At 35.7% G+C, this 24,047-nt stretch overlaps 1 protein-coding gene across 1 annotated transcript; it reads left to right on the top strand.

The window, feature by feature from the left end:
• The first annotated feature begins 10,114 nt into the window (after positions 1 to 10,114).
• Or7e173b (olfactory receptor family 7 subfamily E member 173B) lies at positions 10,115 to 11,047 on the top strand. Its single transcript, XM_087564246.1, has one exon. The coding sequence runs from the start codon at positions 10,160 to 10,162 to the stop codon at positions 11,045 to 11,047; it is 888 nt and encodes a 295-aa protein (XP_087420372.1). The 5' UTR covers positions 10,115 to 10,159.
• The last annotated feature ends 13,000 nt before the right edge of the window (positions 11,048 to 24,047 follow it).

Raw genomic sequence — 24,047 nt, 5'->3', positions numbered from 1 at the left:
TATCAATTCTTGATCTTAAGAGGAGGAGCCATTGGAGCTCTGCTTAGGAAATTTTGCCCCTGTGGCAGTGAATTCAAGGCTCTTTCTCCTTTCAATTCTATTAGATTCAGGGTATCTTGTTTTATGTTGATGTCCTTGATCCACTTGGATTGGAGCTTTGTGCATGGTGACAAATATGGGTCTATTTTAATTTTTCTACATACAGACAGCCTGTTAGACAAGCACCATTTATTGAAGATGCTTTCTTTTGTCCATTGTATATTTTTGGCTTCTTTGTCAAAGATTAAGTGTGCACAGGTGTGTGATTTTATTTATGTGCCTTTTAATTCTATTCCATTGATCAACCTGTCTGTCTCTGTACCAATACCATGCAAGTTTTAATAATTATTGCTCTGTATTAGAGCTTGAGGTGAGGGATGGTGATTCCCCCAACAATTCTTGTTGTTAAGAATTGTTTTTGCTATTCTTGTTTTTTCCCTTTCCAGATGAATTTGACTATTGCTCTATCCACGTCTTTGAAGAATTATGTTGGGATTTTGATCGCAATTGCATTGAATCTTTAGATTGCCTTTGGTAGGATGGACTTTTTTACTATGTTAATTGGGCCAATCCATGAGCATGGAAAATCTCTCCATTTTCTGAGATCTTATTAGTTTTCTTTGTTGAGAGACTTGAAGTTTTTATCATACAGATCTTTCAGTTGTTTGGCTCGAGTTACCCCAAGATATTTTATATTATCTGTGCCTATTGTGAAGGGAGTTGTTTTCCTAATTTCTTTCTCAGTCTGTTTATTATTTGTATAATGGAAGTCTATTGATTTATTTGTGTTAATTTTATATCTGGGCACTTTGCTGAAGTTGTTTATCAGGTGGAGAAGTTCCATGGTAGAATTGTTGGGGTCACTTTTGTATACTAGAATATCATCTACAAGTAATGATACCTTTAATTCTTCTTTACCAATTTGTATCCCCTAGATCTTTCTTTTTTGCTGTCCTATTGTTCCAGCTAGCACTTTGAGTAGTACTACATTGAATAGGTATGGGGGAAGTGGGCATCCTTTTCTTGTCCCTGGTTTTAGTGGGATTATTTCAAGTATCTCTCCATTAAATTTGATGTTGACTGTTGGTTTGTAGTAAATTGCTTTTATAATGTTTAGGTATGGGCCTTGAATTCCTGATCTATCCAGTAGTTTTAACATGAAGGGAGTTGTATTTTGTTAAATGCTTTTTCTACATCTATGTAGATGACCATGTGAATTTTTTCTTTGAGTGTGTTTATATGGTGGATTACATTAATAGATTTTTGTATATTGAACCAACCTTTCATCCCTGGGATAAACCCTCCTTGTTTGTGGTGAATGAAGATATTGATGTGTCCTTGGATTTGGTTTGCAAGAATTTTATTATTTTTGCTTCAATATTCCTAAACGTGATTGGTCTGAAGTTTTCTTTTTTGGTAGGGCCCTTATGTGGTTTAGGTATCAGAGCAATTTTGGATTCATAAAATGTATTAGGTGGTGTTCCTTCTGTTTATATTTTATGGAAAAATTTGAGCAATATTGGTATCAGGTCTTCTTTGAAGGTCTGGTAGAATTCTGATCTAAATCCATTTGGCCCTGGGCTTTTTTGGTTGGGACGTTTTTAATCACTTCTTCTATTTCTTTATGGGATATAGGACTATTGAGAAAGTTTATCTGTTCTTGATTTAATTTTGGTATGTGGAATATGTCTAGAAAGCCATCCATTTCGTCTATATTTCCTAGTTTTCTTGCTGGGCCCATATTGGAAAATTTGTATACATTTATTCCTTAATAAAAATAAAACTACAAAGCCAAATGCCTCTTAAAATACATAAAAATGACACATTCCTTTTTGACCCCTAATCACATAACTATTTTGACTCATATATAGTAGTATAGGAAGAAAGCAATGCTCAGGAGATTTTCTAGAGAAAAGGAAATTATACCTCAAAAACTGTTTGCTGACATCCATTTTTCTTTTCCTATTATTACATCATTAATTTTAGGAAGTCCTTAGAGACTAAGACAAATTAAACCAATTTGGATAATGATGATTTTTGTGTATTTAGTCTTTCAGGTCCTAGTGCAGTCAATAATTATCCTGTGCCTGCAGTTCTTCATTTTTACGTTTGCAGTGAATTGGCACACATGTCCTTCGTTTTCCATGGATAACTCTATCAAAAATCTATTAAATAACACTATTTATATTGATCCTGGCTCAAGACTTAGTATAATAAGGTGAATGTATCTGCACTTTCTAGCCATGACAGAAAAGAACAGAAGCTTAAACTGGTAGGTATAGAGAGTGTGGAAGAGTGAAAGGGTATTGAAACCTTTCTTTATGTATTGTGTAGACAAACTTCATGATTCTGGTTTAAAAATTAGGAAATATTAGCATGAACATTTTCACTTATTTGGACTAAGAAATAAGGTTTGTTGTACTGTGTGTACTAGATACTTCAGTTAAGATTTGCTTTTCATTGACCCAGATTTTATGTACATATATTTCAACTAAAGTGAATGCCTCTAAACTATTTCTTACAAATCTCCAAATGTCTGTGATATACATGGTGTAGGAGAGTAGGATTAGGCTATTTACCACGACTCCAAGTATTGTTGTTAATGTTACTCTAAGTGTTTGAATTTTTTCTATCTGCTGTTTTTCTGTCATATTTTAGAACATAAAACAGTATATTACTTTGAGTCACCCACTCCAAGATTGTCAGGTAGAAAAAAATTATACCATGTATACACTGAGTGAACTTATCATAGATGTACATTTCCATAACAGGAGCAACTGCAGTTAGTCACTTGATAAAACCAACATTTTTAAATCCTTTATTCACAAATGATACCTCATCTCCCTGTCTTCTTAGTAGCATTCATTGTCAATCCCATGTAAAATTATTGGAGCCACTAGGTATATTCTCTGTAGGAAAAAGATACAAGAGGAAAACTAGAGTGTTCATGTCATAACTCAGATCAGAACTATTTCTTCTAACCACTCTTGGATCTATGTATAGCCTTCTACATTTATCTTTTGCTTATGTTAGTCCAGACAATTTCAAAAGAAGACATAATGTCAAGTTTTATATTTTGTATGTTCCAGAGAATGATCTCCAATGTTCCAAATCAAAGTAAAAGAATACCAAATTTTTGTAGGTATACAACAAATCATCACCAATGTGAACATTGAGAACAGGCATCATAAATCTTCTGGGAAATCTCCTTTAAGGTAGTCAGGGGGAACTTCTAATAGGAAGAGTCACAGAGCAGAGTGAATGATAACTCATGTAAGCATTCCAGGTAAATGATAGATAAGAATGGCAACTTGAAATGAGCTCTCATGACATTCAACAGGTGGTTAACTGGACTTGTACTTGCACTATTTCTCCATGATTGAACTTCTCCTGTATGGACTTCCTGTGGCTAAATTTTCAGATTCTCTTTACCAATACAAACACTGACATAATGCAGTAAACAATAGCAGCATTTGCTGAAAATAATTTACTTTCTACCTGGTCTTAAGGGCACAATGCTTGTACTCTTAAGCAATTTTACTCTTCTATTCAATTCTTATTAGAGATACTCCAGACTCTGGAGGACACTTTGAGACAAACATGCATGGGTATGAAATGTGTAGGAGACAAATGAAGTTCAATAGCTAACTTCTCAGTGAACTCAAACAATACATTACAATTTACTAACATAACAAACATTGTATCCATTATTTTAAGTTCCTGCTGAGGAACTTAGAAGGAGTCATTAAAAAATCTGAAACATAACTGTGGTAAGTATTTCTGAACACCAACTTAAATATTCATGTTGACTGGAATTGGTAAAAGAAATTAGTGAATCACATGCAGACTGTGATTCTCCTATATCAGCATCCTCTGTACTGAAGTTACATGGGTGCATCACTACAGCACACTTGACTGTTTACTATTTAGTAAAATTGGTTCCACTTACTTCTATGTATGGGAAGCCAGTATCAAAGTATATTTCTAGAAGGTACCCATGCTGCATAAGGAAAAAAAAATGTTAATAGGTTCTCTACATAGGGTTTCTATGTATTAATTATAGCATACATACCAATATTATATATTGCTTGAAATTGTCAGAATTACTGGAATAATTATGCAAATACATGCCATTCAAGTAATATATCATTAAAATTACATGTATATCTTTGGAAATCTAGACATAAATTCTTTTATTTCTGAATCTCTTCTATACTTCAAGATATAGGAAGTATGAACATTTTAAGTTTTGTTAAGTACTGAATAAACTCCTTCATGACTTGATTTCCAAATGTTCAAAATCAATGACACTTCAATAGAGTAAGAAGGTTCTCTCCTTCTTGCACAATAATTTGCTTATGAATACCCGATTACAGACAACATAAATAAAACTATAATTATATTTCTTTATATAGACATAAAAATAGTGACAAAAACTATTCTCCAAGAAAAGAAAGGACAAATTGTCAGGTAAAAGCAGATATATTTTAGACTGAAGCACAAACACATTTATTTTCTGAACTCCATTCTATGGCATTGTTTTCTCCACTGGAAAATGGCATATTATTACCTAGGCATGTTGAAATTTGTATATCATTACACTGAACAGACTAAGTATAATGGTGTCCTGAAATCTTAGCTAATGGAACAATACGGGTTAAGGCAATTCACTTTTGGAGCAAAAATAATGTAACTGATTAAGAATGATATCAAAAGGTGATTATTCATTGGAACTCAGAGAACTTTACCCAACCTATTCAAATTTCTCATTTGTTTATATGTTTAAGTGTTTATTAGTAATATAGCTGCATTTTAGTGTTGGTGTATTGCCAGGTTCCTTTAATACACTTCATTAATGACTGTACAAGTTTATTCATCCACAGGCAAGTGATAAACATTCCTCTTTCCCAACAGTCTCATCAGTATGAGCTGTATTTGCTTTATCTATCCTGGCCATTGTAAGAGGTATTAGCTCAAATGTCATAGTAGTTTTTATTTGCATTTTCCTGATGGCTAGCGAGGTTGATAATTTCTTTCTTTCTTTTTTTTTTATTAACTTGAGTATTTCTTATTTACATTTTGAATGTTATTCACTTTCCTAGTTTCCGGGCCAACATCTCCCTAACCCCTCCCACTCCCCTCCTTTATGGGTGTTTCCCTCCCCATCCTCCCCCCATTACTGGCCTCCCCTCAACAATCACATTCACTGGGGGTTCAGTCTTAGCAGGACCAAGGGCTTCCCCTTCCACTGGTGATCTTACTAGGTTATTCATTGCTACCTATGAGGTCAGAGTCCAAGGTCAGTCCATGTATAGTCTTTGGGTAGTGGCATAGTCCCTGGAAGCTCTGGTTGCTTGGCATTGTTGTACATATGGGGTCTCAAGCCCCTTCAAGCTCTTCCAGTCCTTTCTCTGATTCCTTCAATGGGGGTCCTGTTCTCAGTTCAGGGGTTTGCTGCTGGCATCCACCTCTGTATTTGCTGTATTCTGGCTGTGTCTCTCAGGAGAGATCTACATCCAGCTCCTGTCGGCCTGCATTTCTTTGCTTCATCCATCTTGTCTAATTGGGTGGCTGTATATGTATGGGCCACATGTGGGGAATGCTCTGAATGGGTGTTCCTTCTGTCTCTGTTTTAATCTTTGCCTCTCTATTCCCTGCCAAGGGTAATCTTGTTCCCCTTTTAAAGAAGTAGTGAAGCATTCACATTTTGATCATCTGTCTTGAGTTTCATGTGTTCTGTGCATCTAGAGTAATTCAAGCATTTGGGCTAATAGCCACTTATCAATGAGTCCATACCATGTATGTTTTCCTGTGATTGGGTTACCTCACTCAGGATGATATTTTCCAGTTCCATCCATTTGACTATGACTTTCATAAACTCATGGTTTTTGATAGCTGAGTAGTATTCCATTGTGTAGATGTACCACATTTACTGTATCCATTCCTCTGTTAAAGGGCATCTGGGTTCTTTCCAACTTCTGGGTTCTTCTTATAAATAAGGCTGCTGGGGTTGGGGATTTGGCTCAGTGGTAGAGCGCTTACCTAGGAAGCGCAAGGCCCTGGGTTCGGTCCCCAGCTCTGAAAAAAAAAGAAAAAAGAAAAAAAAATAAATAAGGCTGCTATGAACATAGTGGAGCATGTGTCTTTGTTATATGTTGGGGCATCTTTTGGGTATATGCCCAAGAGTGGTATACCTTGGTCCTCAGGTGGATCAATGAGGAACCTCCAGACTGATTTCCAGAATGGTTGTACCAGTATGCAATCCCACCAACAGTGGAGGAATGTTCCTCTTTCTCCACATCCTTGCCAACATTTGTTGTCACCTGAGCTTTTGATTTGAGCCATTCTCACTGGTGTGAGGTGAAATCTCAGGGTTGTTTTGATTTGCATTTCCTTATGACTAAAGATGTTGAACATTTCTTTAGGTGTTTCTCAGCAATTTGGCGTTCCTCAGCTGTGAATTCTTTGTTTAGTTCTGAACCCCATTTTTATAGGGTTATTTGTCTCCCTGCGGTCTAACTTCTTGAGTTCTTTGTATATTTTGGATATAAGCCCTCTATCTCTTGTAGGATTGGTAAAGATCTTTTGTCAATCTGTGGGTTGCTCTTTTGTCCTAACCACAGTGTCCTTTGCCTTACAGAAGCTTTGCAGTTTTATGAGATCCCATTTGTCGATTCTTGATCTTAGAGCATAAGCCATTGGTGTTTTGTTCAGGAAATTTTCTCCAGTACCCATGTGTTTGAGATGCTTCCCCACTTTTTCTTCTATTAGTTTGAGTGTATCTGGTTTGATGTGGAGGTCCTTGATCCACTTGGACTTAAGCTTTGAACAGGGTGATAAGTATGGATCGATCTGAATTCTTCTACATGTTGACTTCCAGTTGAATCAGCACCATTTGTTGAAAATGCTATCTTTTTTCCATTGGATGGTTTTGGCTCCTTTGTCAAAAATCAAGTGACCATAGGTCTGTGGGTTTATTTTTTGGGTCTTCAATTCTATTCCATTGGTCTCCGTGTCTGTCTCTGTACCAATACCATGCAGTTTTTATCACTATTGCTCTGTAATACTGCTTGAGTTCAGGGATAGTGATTCCCCCTGAAGTCCTTTTATTGTTGAGGATAGTTTTAGCTATCCTGGGTTTTTTGTTATTCCAGATGAATTTGCACATTGTTCTGTCTAACTCTTTGAAGAATTGGATTGGCATTTTGATGGGGATTGCATTGAATCTGTAGATCGCTTTTTGTCAAATGGCCATTTTTACTATATTAATCCTGCCAATTTATGAGCATGGGAGATCTTTCCATCTTTTGAGGTCTTCTTCAATTTCTTTCTTCAGAGTCTTGAAGTTCTTATTGTACAGATCTTTTACTTGCTTGGTTAAAGTCACACTGAGGTAAGCATTTCTCACATCTTTATGTTTCATCTATCAGTAACTTTCTTCTTATTAGAACTCATTTTTAATTGATTTATTTACTTTCATGATAGTCAGAATTTTGGATCTTAATATATTTTATATAATAACCTTCTTTATATATTAACATGTAATATCTAAAGATATTTTTCTTTCTAAATTGGTTATTTTATTACTTTACATTTCAAATGTTATCCTCCTTCGCAGCTTCCCCTCCACTAACTTTCTATTTCCTTCCCCTGCCTCTATGAGGGAAAATTTTTTTCATTTTTTGATCTGTTGATTTGCCTTAATTATGTTTTTATTTTCAGTTTCTTGAGGTATTATTTATTTAGTTTTGGTCTTAGTCCTTGTGCAACCAGTGTCCTGTTACTTAGGAGTAGGCACAGTGACTAGAAACAGACAGCTAACACAAAGTAAACTCAATCGAGCTTTTGTAGATATTTTGTTTTGTGTTGAATTCTTTTGGAATTGTTTTTTTTTCTTCCCTCTCTAATAACACTTTTGTATATTACATAATGGTTTTGAGTTTGCATTTTGTTGTATGTGAGTGCATTTCTTATCGTTTTGTTTGTTTGTTTGTAGTTTTTTTTTTTTTTTTTTGCTCTTTGACATATATTTAACTAGTTGTGGATGGGGAAGATATGGAAAGAGTCAAGAGAGGGAGGAAGCATAGTCAAATATATAGTAATAGAAAAATTCAATAGAAAATTCATAAAGTAAATAAATAATACTCTTTTTTGAACTGATACATCTTTTTGTAAAAGATACATAGATGTTATGAAGGTGTTTCCATGGAAATAAGCATATGTTGAATATTGTTGCCTTCTCAATTAATTTGTGTTCAAGAGAAATTATTTTAATATATGTATACTAAACTCATTTGATAATATAAAATTATACCTTCGAATTGTTTAAAGATACATTTCTATTATGCTTATATATGCAATAGGTACCTTTATATAAATATTTTTATGAAACTCTCTTTGAGGGATGTGAAACCAATATCAGTAAGGATATATTGGTCGGAAAAATCTACATATAAAATTCATGAAGTGATTTTAATTACAGGGTTGTCATGAAATAATATGAAGATACCAAGTTCACAACTCCATATGTAAATTTTTATATTACAAAAATATTATAAATATATTATCTAGTGTGTAAAAGTTACTATTTGTAGTTGCATGATTGTCAGAGAGTTCATATTCATTAAACATTTTCTGAAGTTTAGGAAATAGTCCAAGACAGCATTTCTCATCTTCAGTTAGAAGGAAAGAAACATCTTGAATGATACAATCATATAATTAATTTTGACGTTATGTCAAGAAATTTTGATATGTTAAATTATTCACGGACTGTGTGTGTGTACGTGTGTGTGTGTGTGCAAACCGAGAAATTCTGGATAACTAAATAAGCATTTTGTAGAATTTTTACAAAAAGTTATACAAAGGAGGAAAATATTGACCTCAGTTTGAAAAAGAAGTATTATTATTGCAAAGTATATTTATATTATTTTATTTATTGTTTTGTTTTGTATTTTATATCATATTCATAGTAAGATATTATGAATATGAATATATGTCTTAAACTGGAATTTTATATAATTTATCAGAATATTTCATGTAAGTATCTATTAAATACAAATAAGGGTAAGTCTAGAAATTCAGGTTTTTGACTTTCTTGGTTCTAAATTATTCTGCACTTTATAAGAAAGTAATTAAAAATGGCTGAGCATATGCTTTTGCCAGCATGGAATATAAGATATGGAATAAATAAGATTAAAATTGAAGTTAGTTTCAAGCTACATTTAATTGTTATAAATCAATATAATTAATTAAACACTTCGATGTGTTTGTGAAGTATTTTCTATGAGTTAACTGAAGAATGAAGATAAGCTTAGATATTTAGAGCTGACTTAAAACTACAGCTGAGGAGAAGGCCTATGTAATATCTTTTTTTTTTCCAGTCTTTTGGTAAACATTTGTGTCTCGTAATATTAGGTGACCATAGTATTTACCAAGCTATGTCAGAAATCTTGAAAATAGTTAAAAGTAAGGAAGAGATTATTATTCAATTATTAGTACAATTAGTTTGAAGTAGAAATATTATTTGTGTGAGTAACTACATACTTGAATGAAAAATTCTTAAAAAATAATTTATATAAGAAAACAGTACCTGTAAATGGCACGCATTTTCAACCTAAATTTATTGTTCACACAAAGTAATTCTTATAACATATGTACAAATTTTCAAAACAATTTTATAATATGCTTAAAAGGGTGCATGTGTATTTTATGTTTATTTTATTTCCTTAACATATTTTTAAAATGGACCTCTGCTATTCTTTATTTTCTCTTAAAAATGGTCACTACTTGACTATTATCACAAGTTTACAATTTCTAGTGTTTCTATATCCTAAGATTTAATTAAATGCCTCTAGTATGCACATATTTATGGGGATGTAATTGTCAAGGAAAATACTTAGAAAAGATTCTAGGCATATTGTTTTTGTCAAAACAGGGAAGCATTAATAAGGTATACGAGCCTCAAGTGGTAGAGCTTTTTTGAGAGTATCTGCATGAGAAATATAAGGAGTTGTGAGTGGTCTTCTATTTGTCTCCTTTTTTAAAATATATTTTCTTTTTCAAAAGGATTGTGGTTAATAACCATGTAGAGAATCTAACAGATGTCTTGGAATTCCATCTCATGGCAATCTCAGAGAATCCAGATCTGCAGCTTTTCCTCTTTGGATTATTTCTATCAGTGTACCTGGTCACAGTGCTTGGGAACCTGCTCATCATCCTGCTCATCATCTGTGACTCACACCTCCATACCCCTATGTATTATTTCCTGTCTAACTTGTCTTTGATTGATATCTTCTTCATCTCTACCACCATCCCAAAGATGATTGTGGGCCTCAAAATGCACAGCAGAGTTATTTCCTATGTGGGCTGCTTGACACAAATGTCTCTTTTCCTGTTTTTTGCATGTATGGATGACATGATTCTAACTGTGATGGCTTATGACCGATTTGTGGCCATCTGTCATCCCCTTCATTATACTGTCATGATGAACCCTCAGGTCTGTGCTGTTTTAATTTTGTTGTCTTTTTCAGTCAGTGTTTTTGATTCACAGCTGCACAACTTGATTGTGTTGCAAGTTACTTGCTTTAAAGATGTAGAAATAGCAAATTTCTTCTGTCACCCTTTGCAACTTCTTAATCTTGCTTGTACTACCAAACTCAGCAGTAATATAGTAATATATTTTATTGGTGTCATACTTGGCATTTTTCCTGTTCTAGGAATCATTTTATCATACTGCAAGATTGTTTTTTCCATTTTGAAAATACCCTCCTCAAGTGGGAAACATAAAGCCTTCTCCACCTGTGGTTCTCATCTGTCAGTAGTTTGCTTATTTTATGGAACTGGGATTGGTGTGTACCTTGGGTCAGTTGTGTCACATTCTCCACAAAAGAATGCAGTGGCTTCACTAATGTACACTGTGGTGAGCCCTATGCTTAATCCTTTTATCTATACCCTGAGGAATAGAGATATCAGTAATGCCCTGAAGAGATTCCACAGTAGGGTTTTCTAATATCACATTGTATGGCTTCTATTTAGGATGCTGGATTGAAATATTGAATAAGATTCATTTTTATTGACATTATTTTTTAAATTCATGAATACCTTCTGTATCAGGATTCACAGTTGTTGTCTGTGTGCTTCTTAAAATTTTGCTTATTACTTTCTGGAAACTCTATCACTGTAGTTTGGGTGAATGTGGGATAGGAAGTGAGTATTTCAATGAGTGGGTGCCAAATTTTACTTCAGAAAATTGAATAATCTTTTAAATTAATGGTATTTATTGTTGTCCCCAAGTTTATTTCTGTCTGTAACTCTGTCTGTGTCAGTGCATTTGTGCATTATTGTGCATGTTTGTTTTGTTACTATGCACAGAAGATTATGTTAATAATCAGAAACATTAGCAATATGTAATAATTCAAAGATCAAATTAGAGGTTTTAAAGTTGATCTATTATACATTTCACTTAATTCCAGATACAATGACTGCTTGATAATTTTACCCTTCCATACACATGCCTATAATAATCAAATCATTTGCTTTTCCTGTTTTCTTTGAAATTTCTCTAAATAGATATGATGCATTCTGATCTAAATCAAACCTCCAGTATCTCCTGTACTCTTCCTAACCCATCCAATTACCCAACCTGTCACAAAGTTCACATCCTGCTCTCCTGTTTTTATGGGGCCTTTTGTGTATTTGTTTTCTTTTTATTTATTTATTTATTTATTTATTTATTTATTTATTTATTTATTTATGAACCACTAGGTTGACCATGGCCACAGTCATGTACATGTCTATAAAGCCATCTTGTGACCTGCAAGTGATTCACAGTGCTTACATCACTAAGGATAACGACTTTTCTTACACCTTTAAATTGTTATTAGCTCCTCTGCATGGAAAAGTCCTTTCTGATATGTGGCTTAATTTTATAAGCTAAGTCTTGCAGAGGTCCTGTGAGTTCAAGAGGATTATCTCTATATTATTCCCATAAAACTGTGTTTTACTGCCATCCAATTACTTTTTGTGGTGTTACATTCATCCTGCCTCTTCAGTAATAATTACTGGGTTACATTTAATACTTAAAGACAACACACACTATCTTATCATTTTGATCAACCATGTACATCAGCATTCGTTGACAAATGCTATAAAGGAAAGATTATTTGAACAATTTCGAGGGTAAAGTTAGTCTATGGTATAATATTTAAGAGGCAGCATGATAGCAATACATTTTCTAAACAAAATGAATTCTCTTAGTTCTTGAGACACAAACAGTTCTTGACTTTGACCAGATCCACAGTACTTAGAATAAACCCACTTGTATTGTATGAAGCACAAATCAGAAAATAGTTAATTTTCCTATTAACATTTGTGATGTTTGTATCAGTATATATTCTTAGCTTAACTAGTTGTTATTACAACAAGCAATGTTCAAAGCTGAGAAAGATCACTGTTGCCTTATATAAAGAAAAGTTTTTGTTGTATCCATCTATTAATCCCTTTTATCTCAATCCTTTTCCAATAAACTCATTCATCTTTACTAGTATTCTTTCTATTTTTATGTCTCTTTTCTTTACTTTTTATATTTTTTATTTCTTTTTGTTTGTGTTTGACTTGCTAAATTTAATTTCAGATTCTTACATGAATATTGGTGTATAAACATTGGCAAGCTTCTAGAGTAAAAGTTTCATTTATCTTTAAAAAAATAGTTATATGGAACAGGAAGATAGGGGTACTCATCACTGCAGTCCAGACACGGCCTGGATCTGAAGGGACCCAGTCAAACAGCTCTCTGCACCCAAATCCTGTGGGAGGGAGAGCTAGACTTTCAGAGGGGCAGACAGGCCTGGGAAGCCAGAAGAGACTACTCTCAGCCCACATTTCTGATGCCAGAGGTAAATGCCTAGCTCCATCTGGGCCCCCTGTGCACAGGGTCCTGAGCAAAGGTGGGGCAGGTTCTTCTGGTTGTGGCCCTCACAGAGAGCTGAAACCCGGATCTGAGAAGCGACTCAAGGTCTGAGACCAGAGGTAAGATCAACTTTTCTGCTCCAAGTGACCTGCCTGGTGGACTCAGGACTCAAAAATGCAAAATTCCTCTGGGGCCTGGCACTTCAGGTTTCTAGGTGGGGCCCGAACCTCACTGATCCCATCCCACAGCTCCCTCCCAAACCCCGAGGGAGAGAGAGCTGACTGCCCAGACAGGTGGGCACTCCTGAGACTGCAGGGCAGGAGAGACCACTAGTACTGCCCACCCCTGCCCACATCCCTGGCCCAATAGGAAACTTATAAGGCCTCTGGGAACAGGAAGAAAGGGGCACTCATCCCTACAGTCCAGACACCACCTGGATCTGAAGGGACCTAGTCAAATAGCTCCCTGCACCCAAATCCTGTGGGAGGGAGAGCTAGACCTTCAGAGGGTCAGACATGCCTGGAAAGCCAGAGGCGACTACTCTCTGCCCACATTTCTGATGCTAGAGGAAAATGCCTAGCAATATCTGGGTCCCCTGTGCACCAGGTCCTGAGTGAAGGCGGGGCAGGCCCTCCTGGTTGCTGCCCTCACAGAGAGCTGAAACCGGAATCTGAGAAGTGACTCCAGGCATGAAACCAGAGGCAAGACCAACTTTTCTGCTCCAAGTGACCTTCCTGGTGGACTCAGTCCACACACCCACAGGAACACCTGAAGACCAGTAGACAGGAACGACTACACACCTGAAACCAGAACACTGTGCTCCCATAACTGGCTTAAAAAGAACAGGAAAACAGGTCTACAGCACTCCTGACACATAGGGTATAGGACGATCTAACCACTGTCAGAAATAGCAGAACAAGGTAACACCAGAGACAATGTGATGGCAAGAGGCAAGCACAGGAACCCAATCAACAGAAACCAAGACTACATGGCAACATTGGATCCCAATACTCCCACCAAAGCAAACACTGAATTCCAAACACACCATGAAAGCAAGATCTAGATTTAAAATCACATTTGATCATGATGATGGAGGACTTCAAGAAAGTCATAAAGAATTCCCTTAGAGAAATGCAGGAAAACACAAATAAATAAGCAGAAGCATATAGAGAGGAAATGCAAAAAATCCCTGAAAGAATTACAGGAAAACACAATCAAACAGGTGAAGGAATTAAAAATGGGAATAGAAGCAATAAAGAAAGCACAAAGGGAGACAACCCTGGATATAGAAAACCAAAGAAAGAGACAAGGAGCTGTAGATACAAGAATGCAAGAGATAGAAGAGAGAATCTCAGGAGCAGAAGATTCCACAGAAATCATCGACACAACTGTCAAAGATAAGGTAAAACAGAAAAAGATACTGTCCCAAAACATACAGGAAATCCAGGACAGAATGAGAAGATCAAAACTAAGGATAATAGGTACAGAAGAGAGTGAAGACTCCCAGCTCAAAGAACCAGTAAATATCTTCAACAAAATCACAGAAGAAAACTTCCCTAACCCAAAGAAAGGGATGTCCATAAACATTCAAGAAGCCTACAGAACTGCACATAGATTGGACCAGAAAAGAAACTCCCATCACATAAAACTCAAAACACCAAATGCCCAAAACAAAGAAAGAATATTAAAAGCAGTAAGGGAAAAAGGTCAAGTAACATATAAAGCCAGACCTATCAGAATTACACCAGACTTTTCACCAAAGACTCTGAAAGCCAGAATATCCTGGACAGATGTAATACAGACCCTAAGAGAATGCAAATGCCAGCCCAGGTTACTTTGTCCAGCAAACCTCTCAATTAACATAGATGGAGAAACCAATATATTCTATGACAAAACCAGATTTACATAATATCTTTCTACAAAATATTTTGTAGAAATCTGTAAATCAGATTTACAAAATATCTTTCTATAATCCTACAGAGGATAATAAACAGTAAAGCCCAACACAAGGAAGCAAGCTACACTCTAGAAAAAGCAAGAAACTAATTGTTTTGCAACAAAACAGAGAAGACAAGCACAAACATAATTTCACACCCAAACACGAATATAACAGGAAGCAACAATCACTATTCCTTAATATCTCCCAACATCAATGGACTCAATTCTCCAATAAAAAGACACAGATTAACAAACAGGATACGCAATGAGGACCCAACCTTTTGCTGCCTGCAGAAAACACACCTGAGAGACAAAGACAGACACTACCTGAGAATAAAAGCCTGGAAACAACTTTCCAAGCAAATGGTCTGAAGAAGTAAGCTGGAGTAGCCATTCTAATATCAAATAAAATCAATTTTCAACCAAAAATCATCAAAAAAGATAAGGAAGGAAATTAATATTCATCAAAGGAAATATCCACCAAGATGAACTCTCAATGCTAAATATCTATGCTCCTAATGCAAGGGCGTCTACATACATAAAAGAAGCCTTACTAAAGCTTAAAGCACACATTGCACCTCACAGAATAATAGTAGGAGAATTCAACAATCCACTCTCATCAATGGACAGATCATGGAAACAGAAATTAAACAAAGACATAGACTAAGAGAAGTCATGAACCAAATGGATTTAACATTCTATCCTAAAACAAAAGGATATACCTTCTTCTTACCACCTCATGGTACTTTCAAAATTGACCATATAATCGGTCATAAAACAGGCCTCAACAGACATAAAAAGATAGAAATAATCCCATGCGTCCTGTCAGACCACCACGGGCAAATAGTCTTCAATAACAGTAAGGAAATAATGCCCACAAAAACATGAGTGTTGATAATGCTCTACTCAATGAAAACCTGGTCAAGGAAGAAATAAAGAAAGAAATTAAAGAATTCTTAGAATTTAATGAAAATGAAGGTACAACATACCCAAACTAATGGGTCACAATGAGAGCTATGCTAAGAGGAAAATTCATAGCTCTGAGTGCCTGCAGAAATAGGAGAGTATATATATCAGCAGCTTAACAGCACACCTAAAAGCTCTAGAACAAAACGAAGCAAATACACCCAGGAGGAGTAGAAGGCAGGAAATAATCAAACTAAAATCAGGGACTAGACAAGGCTGCCCACTCTCTCCCTACTTATTCAATATAGTTCTTGAAGTTCTAGCCAGAGCAATCAGACACCAAAAGGAGATCAAGTGGTTACAGATTGGAAAAGAAGAAGTCAAAATATCACTATTTGCAGATGATATGATAGTATATTTAAGTGATCCCAAAAGTTCCACCAGAGAACTACTAAAACTGATAAACAACTTCAGCAAAGTGGCTGGGTATAAAATTAACTCAAATAAATCAGTAGCCTTCCTCTACACAAAAGAGAAACAAGCTGAGAAAGAAATTAGGGAAAAGACACCATTCATTATAGTCCCAAATGATATTAAATACCTCAGGTTGACTCTAACCAAGTAAGTGAAATATCTGTATAATAAGAATGTCAAGCCTCTGAAGAAAGAAATTGAAGATCTCAGAAGATGAAAAAATCTCCCATGCTAATGGATTGGAAGGATTAATATAGTAAAAATGGCCATTTTACCAAAAGCGATCTATAGATTCAGTGCAATCCCCATTAAAATTCCAACCCAATTTTTCACAGAGACAGAAAAATTGGCAAATTCATGTGGAATAGCAAAAAACCCAGGATAGCTAAAACTATCCTCAACAATAAAAGGACTTCCGGGGGTACACAGACAGACAGATAGATCAGTGGAATAGAATTGAAGACCCAGAAACCACACACTTATGTTCACTTGATTTTTGACAAAGGAGCCAAAACCATCCAATTGAAAAAAGATAGCAAAAAAAAAAAAAAAAAAAAAAAGAAAAAAGATAGCATTTTCAGCAAATGGTTCTGGTTTAACTGGAGGTCAGCTTGTAGAAGAATGCAGATCGATCCATTCTTATCACCCTGTACAAAGCTTAAATCGAAGTGGATCAAGGACCTCCACATCAAACCAGATACACTCAAGCTAATAGAAGAAAAAGTGGGAAAGCATGTGGAACACATGGGCATGGGAGAAAATTTCCTGAACAAAACACCAATGGCTTATGCTATAAGATCAGGAATCGACAAATAGGATCTCATAAAACTGCAAGGCTTTTGTAAGGCTAAGGACACTGTTGTTAGGACAAAATGGCAACCAACAGATTGGCAAAAGATCTTTACCAATCCTACAACTGATAGAGGGCTTATATCCAAAATATACAAAGAACTCAAGAAGTTGGACAGCAGGGAGACAAATAACCCTATTAAAAATGGGGTTCAGCGCTAAACAAAGAATTCACAGCTGAGGAATGCCAAATTGCTGAGAAACACCTAAAGAAATGTTCAACATCTTTAGTCATAAGGAAATGCAAATCAAAACAACCCTGAGATTTCACCTCACACCAGTGAGAATGGCTCAAATCAAAAGCTCAGGTGACAACAAATGTTGGCAAGGATGTGGAGAAAGAGGAACATTCCTCCACTGTTGGTGGGATTGCATACTGGTACAACCATTCTGGAAATCAGTCTGGAGGTTCCTCATTGATCCACCTGAGGACCAAGGTATACCACTCTTGGGCATATACCCAAAAGATGCCCCAACATATAACAAAGACACATGCTCCACTATGTTCATAGCAGCCTTATTTATAAGAAGAACCTGGAAGTTGGAAAGAACCCAGATGCCCTTTAACAGAGGAATGGATACAGTAAATGTGGTACATCTACACAATGGGATAATACTCAACTATCAAAAATCATCAGTTTATGAAAGTCATAGTCAAATGGATGGAACTGGAAAATATCATCCTGAGTGAGGTAACCCAATCACAGAAAAACACACATGGTATGCACTTCTTGATAAGTGGCTATTAGCCCAAATTCTCGAAATACCCTAGATGCACAGAACACTCAAGAAGGATGAACAAACTTCAAATGCTTCACTACTTCTTTAAAAGGGGAACAAGAATACCCTTGGGAGGGAATAGGGAGGTAAAGTGTAGAACAGATGCAGAAGGAACACCCATTCAGTTCCTGCTATACATGTGGCCCATACATACACAGTCACCAAACTAGATACGATGGATGCAGCAAAGACGTGCAAGCTGACAGGAGCTGGATGTAGATCTCTCCTGAGAGACACAGCCAGAATAGAGCAAATACAGAGGTGAATGCCAGCAGCAAACCCCTGAACTGAGAATGGGACCTCCGTTAAAGGAATCAGAGGAAGGACTGAAAGAGCTTGAAGGGGCTTGAGACCCATATGAACAACAATGCCAACCAACCAGAGACTCCAGGGACTAAGCAACTACCCAAAGACTATACATGGACTGACCCTGGGCTCCAACCACATAGGTATCAGTAAATAGCCTAGTAAGATCACCAGTGGAAGGGGAAGCCCATGGTCCTGCCAAGAATGAACCCCCAGTGAACCTGATTGTTGGGGGGAGGGTTGTAATGGGGGAAGGATGGGGAGGGGAAATACCCATGTAGAACGAGATGGGGAGGGTTAGGGGGACATTGGCCTGGAAACCAGGAAAGGGAATAAAAATCAAAATGTAAATAAGAAATACCCAAGTTAATAAAGATGGAGAAAAATTATTTACATATATTTTCCAGATTCCCTCTTCTAATATTTTCTCATATTCAACCACATTTCATCCCTTTCCATTAAAAATTCCACTTATTCTTTAAACAGCTTAGGCTCTCTCTATCTCACATACCTTCAATAGCATTCCATCCATGTGATCTTAATTATCAGCTATTCTTTTTGAAATGGAGATACCTAAAGATACAAAACTTATATCCAGAAATTAGAATCATACAAGTTTGTGCTCCTGGGCCTAAATTATTTCACTGAGAATGATTGTTTCTACCTCCATCCATTTACCTCTGAGGGTTCAAATTTTATATTTAGTAATATATGACGAATATTCCACTATGTATATATACAATGATTTCATTATCTCTTCATCATTTGGAAAACCTGGACTGTTTCCAGTTTGTGGTAACTTTAACTTTTATTGACACATATAATACTTTTACAGATTTTGACATGTGAGATCAAAAACAGTTGGATTCATGTTTCCTCAGTGAAATATATTTTTCTTCATTTTCCTATTAACACTAGTATGTATTTGCAGTACAAGTTATAAAGGAAGTGTAGAAAGATATAAAGGGATTTCTAGGTTTAGAAACTTCTCAGTCTTCCATTTCAGGTAACATCTTTGAGTATGTATGTGCTTTCCACTTTTCACAGTTCAATAAAATCTCAGATATGTATTTCTATTTCTTGTCACTAATAGGGGTTAATTGGTTTGATATTGATTCCTTATATGTGTTGTGATGAAAATTTGAATTTTACAAAGTATATTCTCATTTTTATTAATATTTATATTTTGTAACTCATAATGACACATGAAAAGACAAAATCTAAAATAATAGGAATAGAGGAAGGAAAACTAATTCATGTCAAAACATAAAAAATACTTTTAACAAAAATCATAGAAAATTTTCTTAACCTAAGGAATTGCTCCTTGAGAAGAATATAGTTGCTGAGGAGTCCACATCCCAATTCAGCCCCCAACACTGAGCATCTCCCTCACAATTCCATTCCATACCTCTATAATAACAGGAAGGACCTAGTGAACCTTTGCTACTATCTTAAATACCAGACATTGCACAATAAAATCAATTTTAAGTGATAGCTATGGGTCAAATACAGCTCTACAGAAAGAGCACAAAGAAAAACTTTAACTTGAAAAGGTCAAGCACTTTCAGGAAAACACAAGAAGTAAATACCATATGACCAGCAAATAAAGTGGGAGAATAAACTCACCACAACAAAATAACAGAAATCAACAAAAACTGCTCATTTATATCTCCCAATATCAACATTGCAAGAAAGCAACACAGTGTAACAAAATGGATATGAAGCAGGATTCTTCTTTCTTCTGTATCCAAAATGATACCTTAACATCCAGAAAGACATCACCTTAAAGTTAAAAGGATTGAAAAAGTCATTCCAAGCAAATGGACCAGAGAAGAAAGTTGGAGTAGCAAAATTAGTATGGGGCAAAATGTATTTCAAATCAAAATTATTTACAAGTTGTAGGGAAGGACATTAATTCATACCAAAAGAAAAGTACACCAGGATGACTTTTTAATTCTAAACATCTATACACATAATATGAGGGTGCCCAAATTCATAAAAGAAATATTATGACACTTTGAATCACATATTGACCCTCACATGATGATAGTGAGTGATTTAAATACCACTCTCTCGCCAATAATCAGGACATCAAAACAAAAATTAGAGAGAAATGCTGAAGCTAACTGAAGTTATAAACCAAATAAACTTAATAGATATTTACAGAATATTTCACAGAACCAATGAAGAATATACCTTCTACTCAGCACCTTATATATCTTTATTAAAACTAATCACATACAGACACAAAAAGTCCCATCAGATATGAGAAAATAAAAAAATATCCTGTATACTTTCTGACTATCATGGGATGAAACTTAATATCAACACTAACAAAAACAACAAAAAGCTTACTAACTCAACAAATTTAAGAACTCACTATTGAGTAGAAAGTATATCAAGATAAAAATTAAGGAGAAATGAAAGACATTCTAGAATTGAATGAAAACAAAAACGCAGCATACCCAAACTTACAAAACATGAGGATGGTGATTCTAATAAAGAAAAATTATCACTTAGTGTGTATATAAAATTAGATATATATCATACCACTAACTTAACAGTAGACATAAACATACTAGAAGAATAAGAAGAATTTGTATCCCAAAGTAATATCTAACAAGAATTAAGCAAACCCAAGGCTAAAGTCATAAATATAAACAAATGTGAATAAAAGAAATCAATGTAAGAAAGAGTTGGTTCTTTGAGAAAATTAATAACACTAACAAACCATCTAAATTAACTAAGGGGCAGAGAAAAATATCTAAATTAGCAGAATTAAAGATGACAAATGACACAGAACAACATATATGAAGGAAATCTAGAGTATGATATTTACATACTTTAAAAACATGTACTCTCCTAGGTTGGCAAAATCTAACAGAAATCAATAATTTTCTCTCTATATACCAGTTACCAACGTTAAATCAAGATCAGATTAGCAACTTAAAAAGACCTACACTCACAGTAAAAGCGAATCAATAAATTCAACCAAAAATTGCCCAGGTCAGATGATTTCAGGAGAAAATTTAACCAGAAGAGTTGGTAAATAATTATTATATTATTCCACAAAGTAGAAATAGATAGAACATGCACAAATATGCTTTACAAGGCTACAGTTACCATGAAACTAAAACCATATGAAGACCCACACAAGAGAGAAGATTTTACCAATTTCCCTATAAACAGAGATACAAATATATTAGTAATGTATTTGGCTTCTGGTTTACAAGTGCACCCAGAACTGAGTGATCCCCACAGTTCTCTGTACACAAATCCCATGGGGGAGAGAGCAGGTCTCTCAGAATTGCAGACTATCCTGAGAGTTAGGGGAGACTACTACTTCCACTCATATTCCTGGCCCCGATAAGCCCTCTGGACACTGGAACTAGGAATAGTGAAGAACAGGCTCCTTCCAGTCTCTGTCTGAAGCCAGAGATGAAAGCCAGTTGCCAGGAGTGCTGACACACCTAAGAGCAGGAGTAAGACCTGCTCTTAAGGACACACCTGGAACACTCAGGTCACAGAAACCCAGGAGCAGTATGGACAGTGTCCTTCTGGTTTCCTCCTGCACCCGGAGCTGAACTGGTACCTCACCTTTCTGTACCCAGATGACCTGGGGAGAAAGTCAGACTCTCAGAAATGCAGACATCTTGAGAGCACAGGTGAGATCACCAGTTCTGCTCACATTCCTGGCCCAAGAGGAACCCACCTAGAGACCTATAAACACAGGAACCTAGGAAGAGTCAGGGACAGGATCATTCTGGTTTCTATCTGTGCTCCAAGCTAACCCTGTGACTTAGTTCTCTGTACCCAGATCCCACAGGAAGAGAGCCAGTCTCTAGGAGTGCTGACTTACAATCTTACAGTAGAGTGAAGCCACTGTCAGAGACAGCAAGACCAGCTAACATCAGATAACACCAGTTGGCTAGAAGCAAGCACAGGAATCTAAGCAACAGGAAGCAAGATTACTTAGCATCATCAGAGTCTAGTACTCCTACCAAAGCAAATGCTGGATATACTAACACACTGGAAAAGTAAGATTTGGATTTAAAATTACACTTCATGATGATAGAGGATTTTAAGAAGGACATAAATAATTCCCTTAAAGAAATGCAGAACAACACAGGTAAACAAGTAGAAGGCCTTAAAGAGGAAACATGAAAATCCCTTAAAGAATTATAGGAAAACACAAACAAACAGGTGAAGTTATCAAAAGTTATCAAAAAAATAGGGAAGGACACTTTATATTTATCAAAGGAAAAATCGGGGTTGGGGATTTAGCTCAGTGGTAGAGCGCTTACCTAGGAAGCGTAAGGCCCTGGGTTCGGTCCCCAGCTCCGAAAAAAAAGAACCAAAAAAAAAAAAAAAAAGGAAAAATCTACGAAGATGAACTCTCAATCCTGACTATCTATCTTCCAAATGCAAGGGCAGCTACATTTATTTAAAAAAATGTACTAGGGGCTGGAGAGATGGCTCAGCCGATAAGAGAACAGACTGCTCTTCCAGAGGTCCTGAGTTCAATTCCCACCAACCACATGGTGGCTCACAACCATCTGTAATGGGATCTGATGCCCTCTTCTGGTGTGTCTGAGGACAACCACAGTGTACTCATATAAAGTAAATAAATAAATAAATCTTATTTTAAAAAAAATGTACTAAAGATCAAAGCACACATTGCACCTCACACAATAATAGTAGGAGACTTCAACAGCCCACTCTCAGCAATGGAGAGATCATGGGAACAGAAATTAAACAGAGACACAGAGAAACTAACAGAAGTTATGAACCAAATGTATTTAACAGATATCTATAGACCATTTCATCATAAAACAAAAAATATAACTTATTCTCAGCACCTCATGGTACCATCTCCTAAACTGGCCTTATAATTGGTCACAAAGCAGGCTTCAACATATAGAAGAAGACTGAAATAATCTCATGCATCCTATCAGATAACAATGGACTAAGACTGGTCCTCAATAACAACAAAAAATGACAGAAATCCCACATGCACATTGAAGTTGAATAATGCTCTACTCAATGATAACTTGGTCAAGGAGGAAACAAAGAAAGAAATTAAGGACATTTTTGAATTTAATGAAAAAAAGGCACAACATACTCAAAATTATGGGACACAAGGAAAGTAGTGCTAAGAGGAAAACGCATAGCTTTGAGTACCTCAACGAGAAAAAGGAGAGAGCATACATCAGCAGATTGACAGCACACCTAAAAGCTTTAGAACATAAAGAAACAAATACACACAAGAAGAGTGAACAAGAGGAAATAATCAAACTCAGGCCTGAAATCAACTAAGTAGAAACAAAAAGAATTATATAAAAAATCAACAAAACAGGAGCTGATTTGTTGAGAAAATCAACAAGACAGATAAACCCTTAGTTAGAATAGTCAGAGTGCACAGAGTGTATAACCAAATTAACAAAATCAGAAATGAAAAGGGAGACATAACAACAGAGTCTGATGAAATTAAAAAAAAATCATCAGATCCTACTACAAAATCCTATATTCAACAAAACTGGAAAATCTGGAGAAAATGGACAAAATTCTAGACAGATACCAGGTACCAAAGTTAAATCAGGATTAGATTAACCATCTAAACAGTTCCATACCTTCTAGAGAAGTAGAAGCAGTTATTAAAATTCTCACAACTGAAACAAAGCCCAGGGCCAGATAGGTTTAGTGGAGAATTCTATCAAAACTTCATAGAATAATGAATAATAGCAAGACTGTCCAAACTATTCCACAAAATAGAAACAGAAGGAACATACCCAATTCCTTCTATAAAACCACAATTACACTTATACCTAAACCACACAAAGATCCAACA

The sequence above is a fragment of the Rattus norvegicus genome, chromosome 8 (assembly GCF_021556685.1).
Source record: "Rattus norvegicus strain SHRSP/BbbUtx chromosome 8, alternate assembly SHRSP_T2T, whole genome shotgun sequence".
Classification (NCBI taxonomy): Eukaryota; Metazoa; Chordata; class Mammalia; order Rodentia; family Muridae; genus Rattus; species Rattus norvegicus.
The sequence above is the reverse complement of the archived record's forward strand: the minus strand, read 5'-3'. Positions and strand labels throughout refer to the sequence as shown.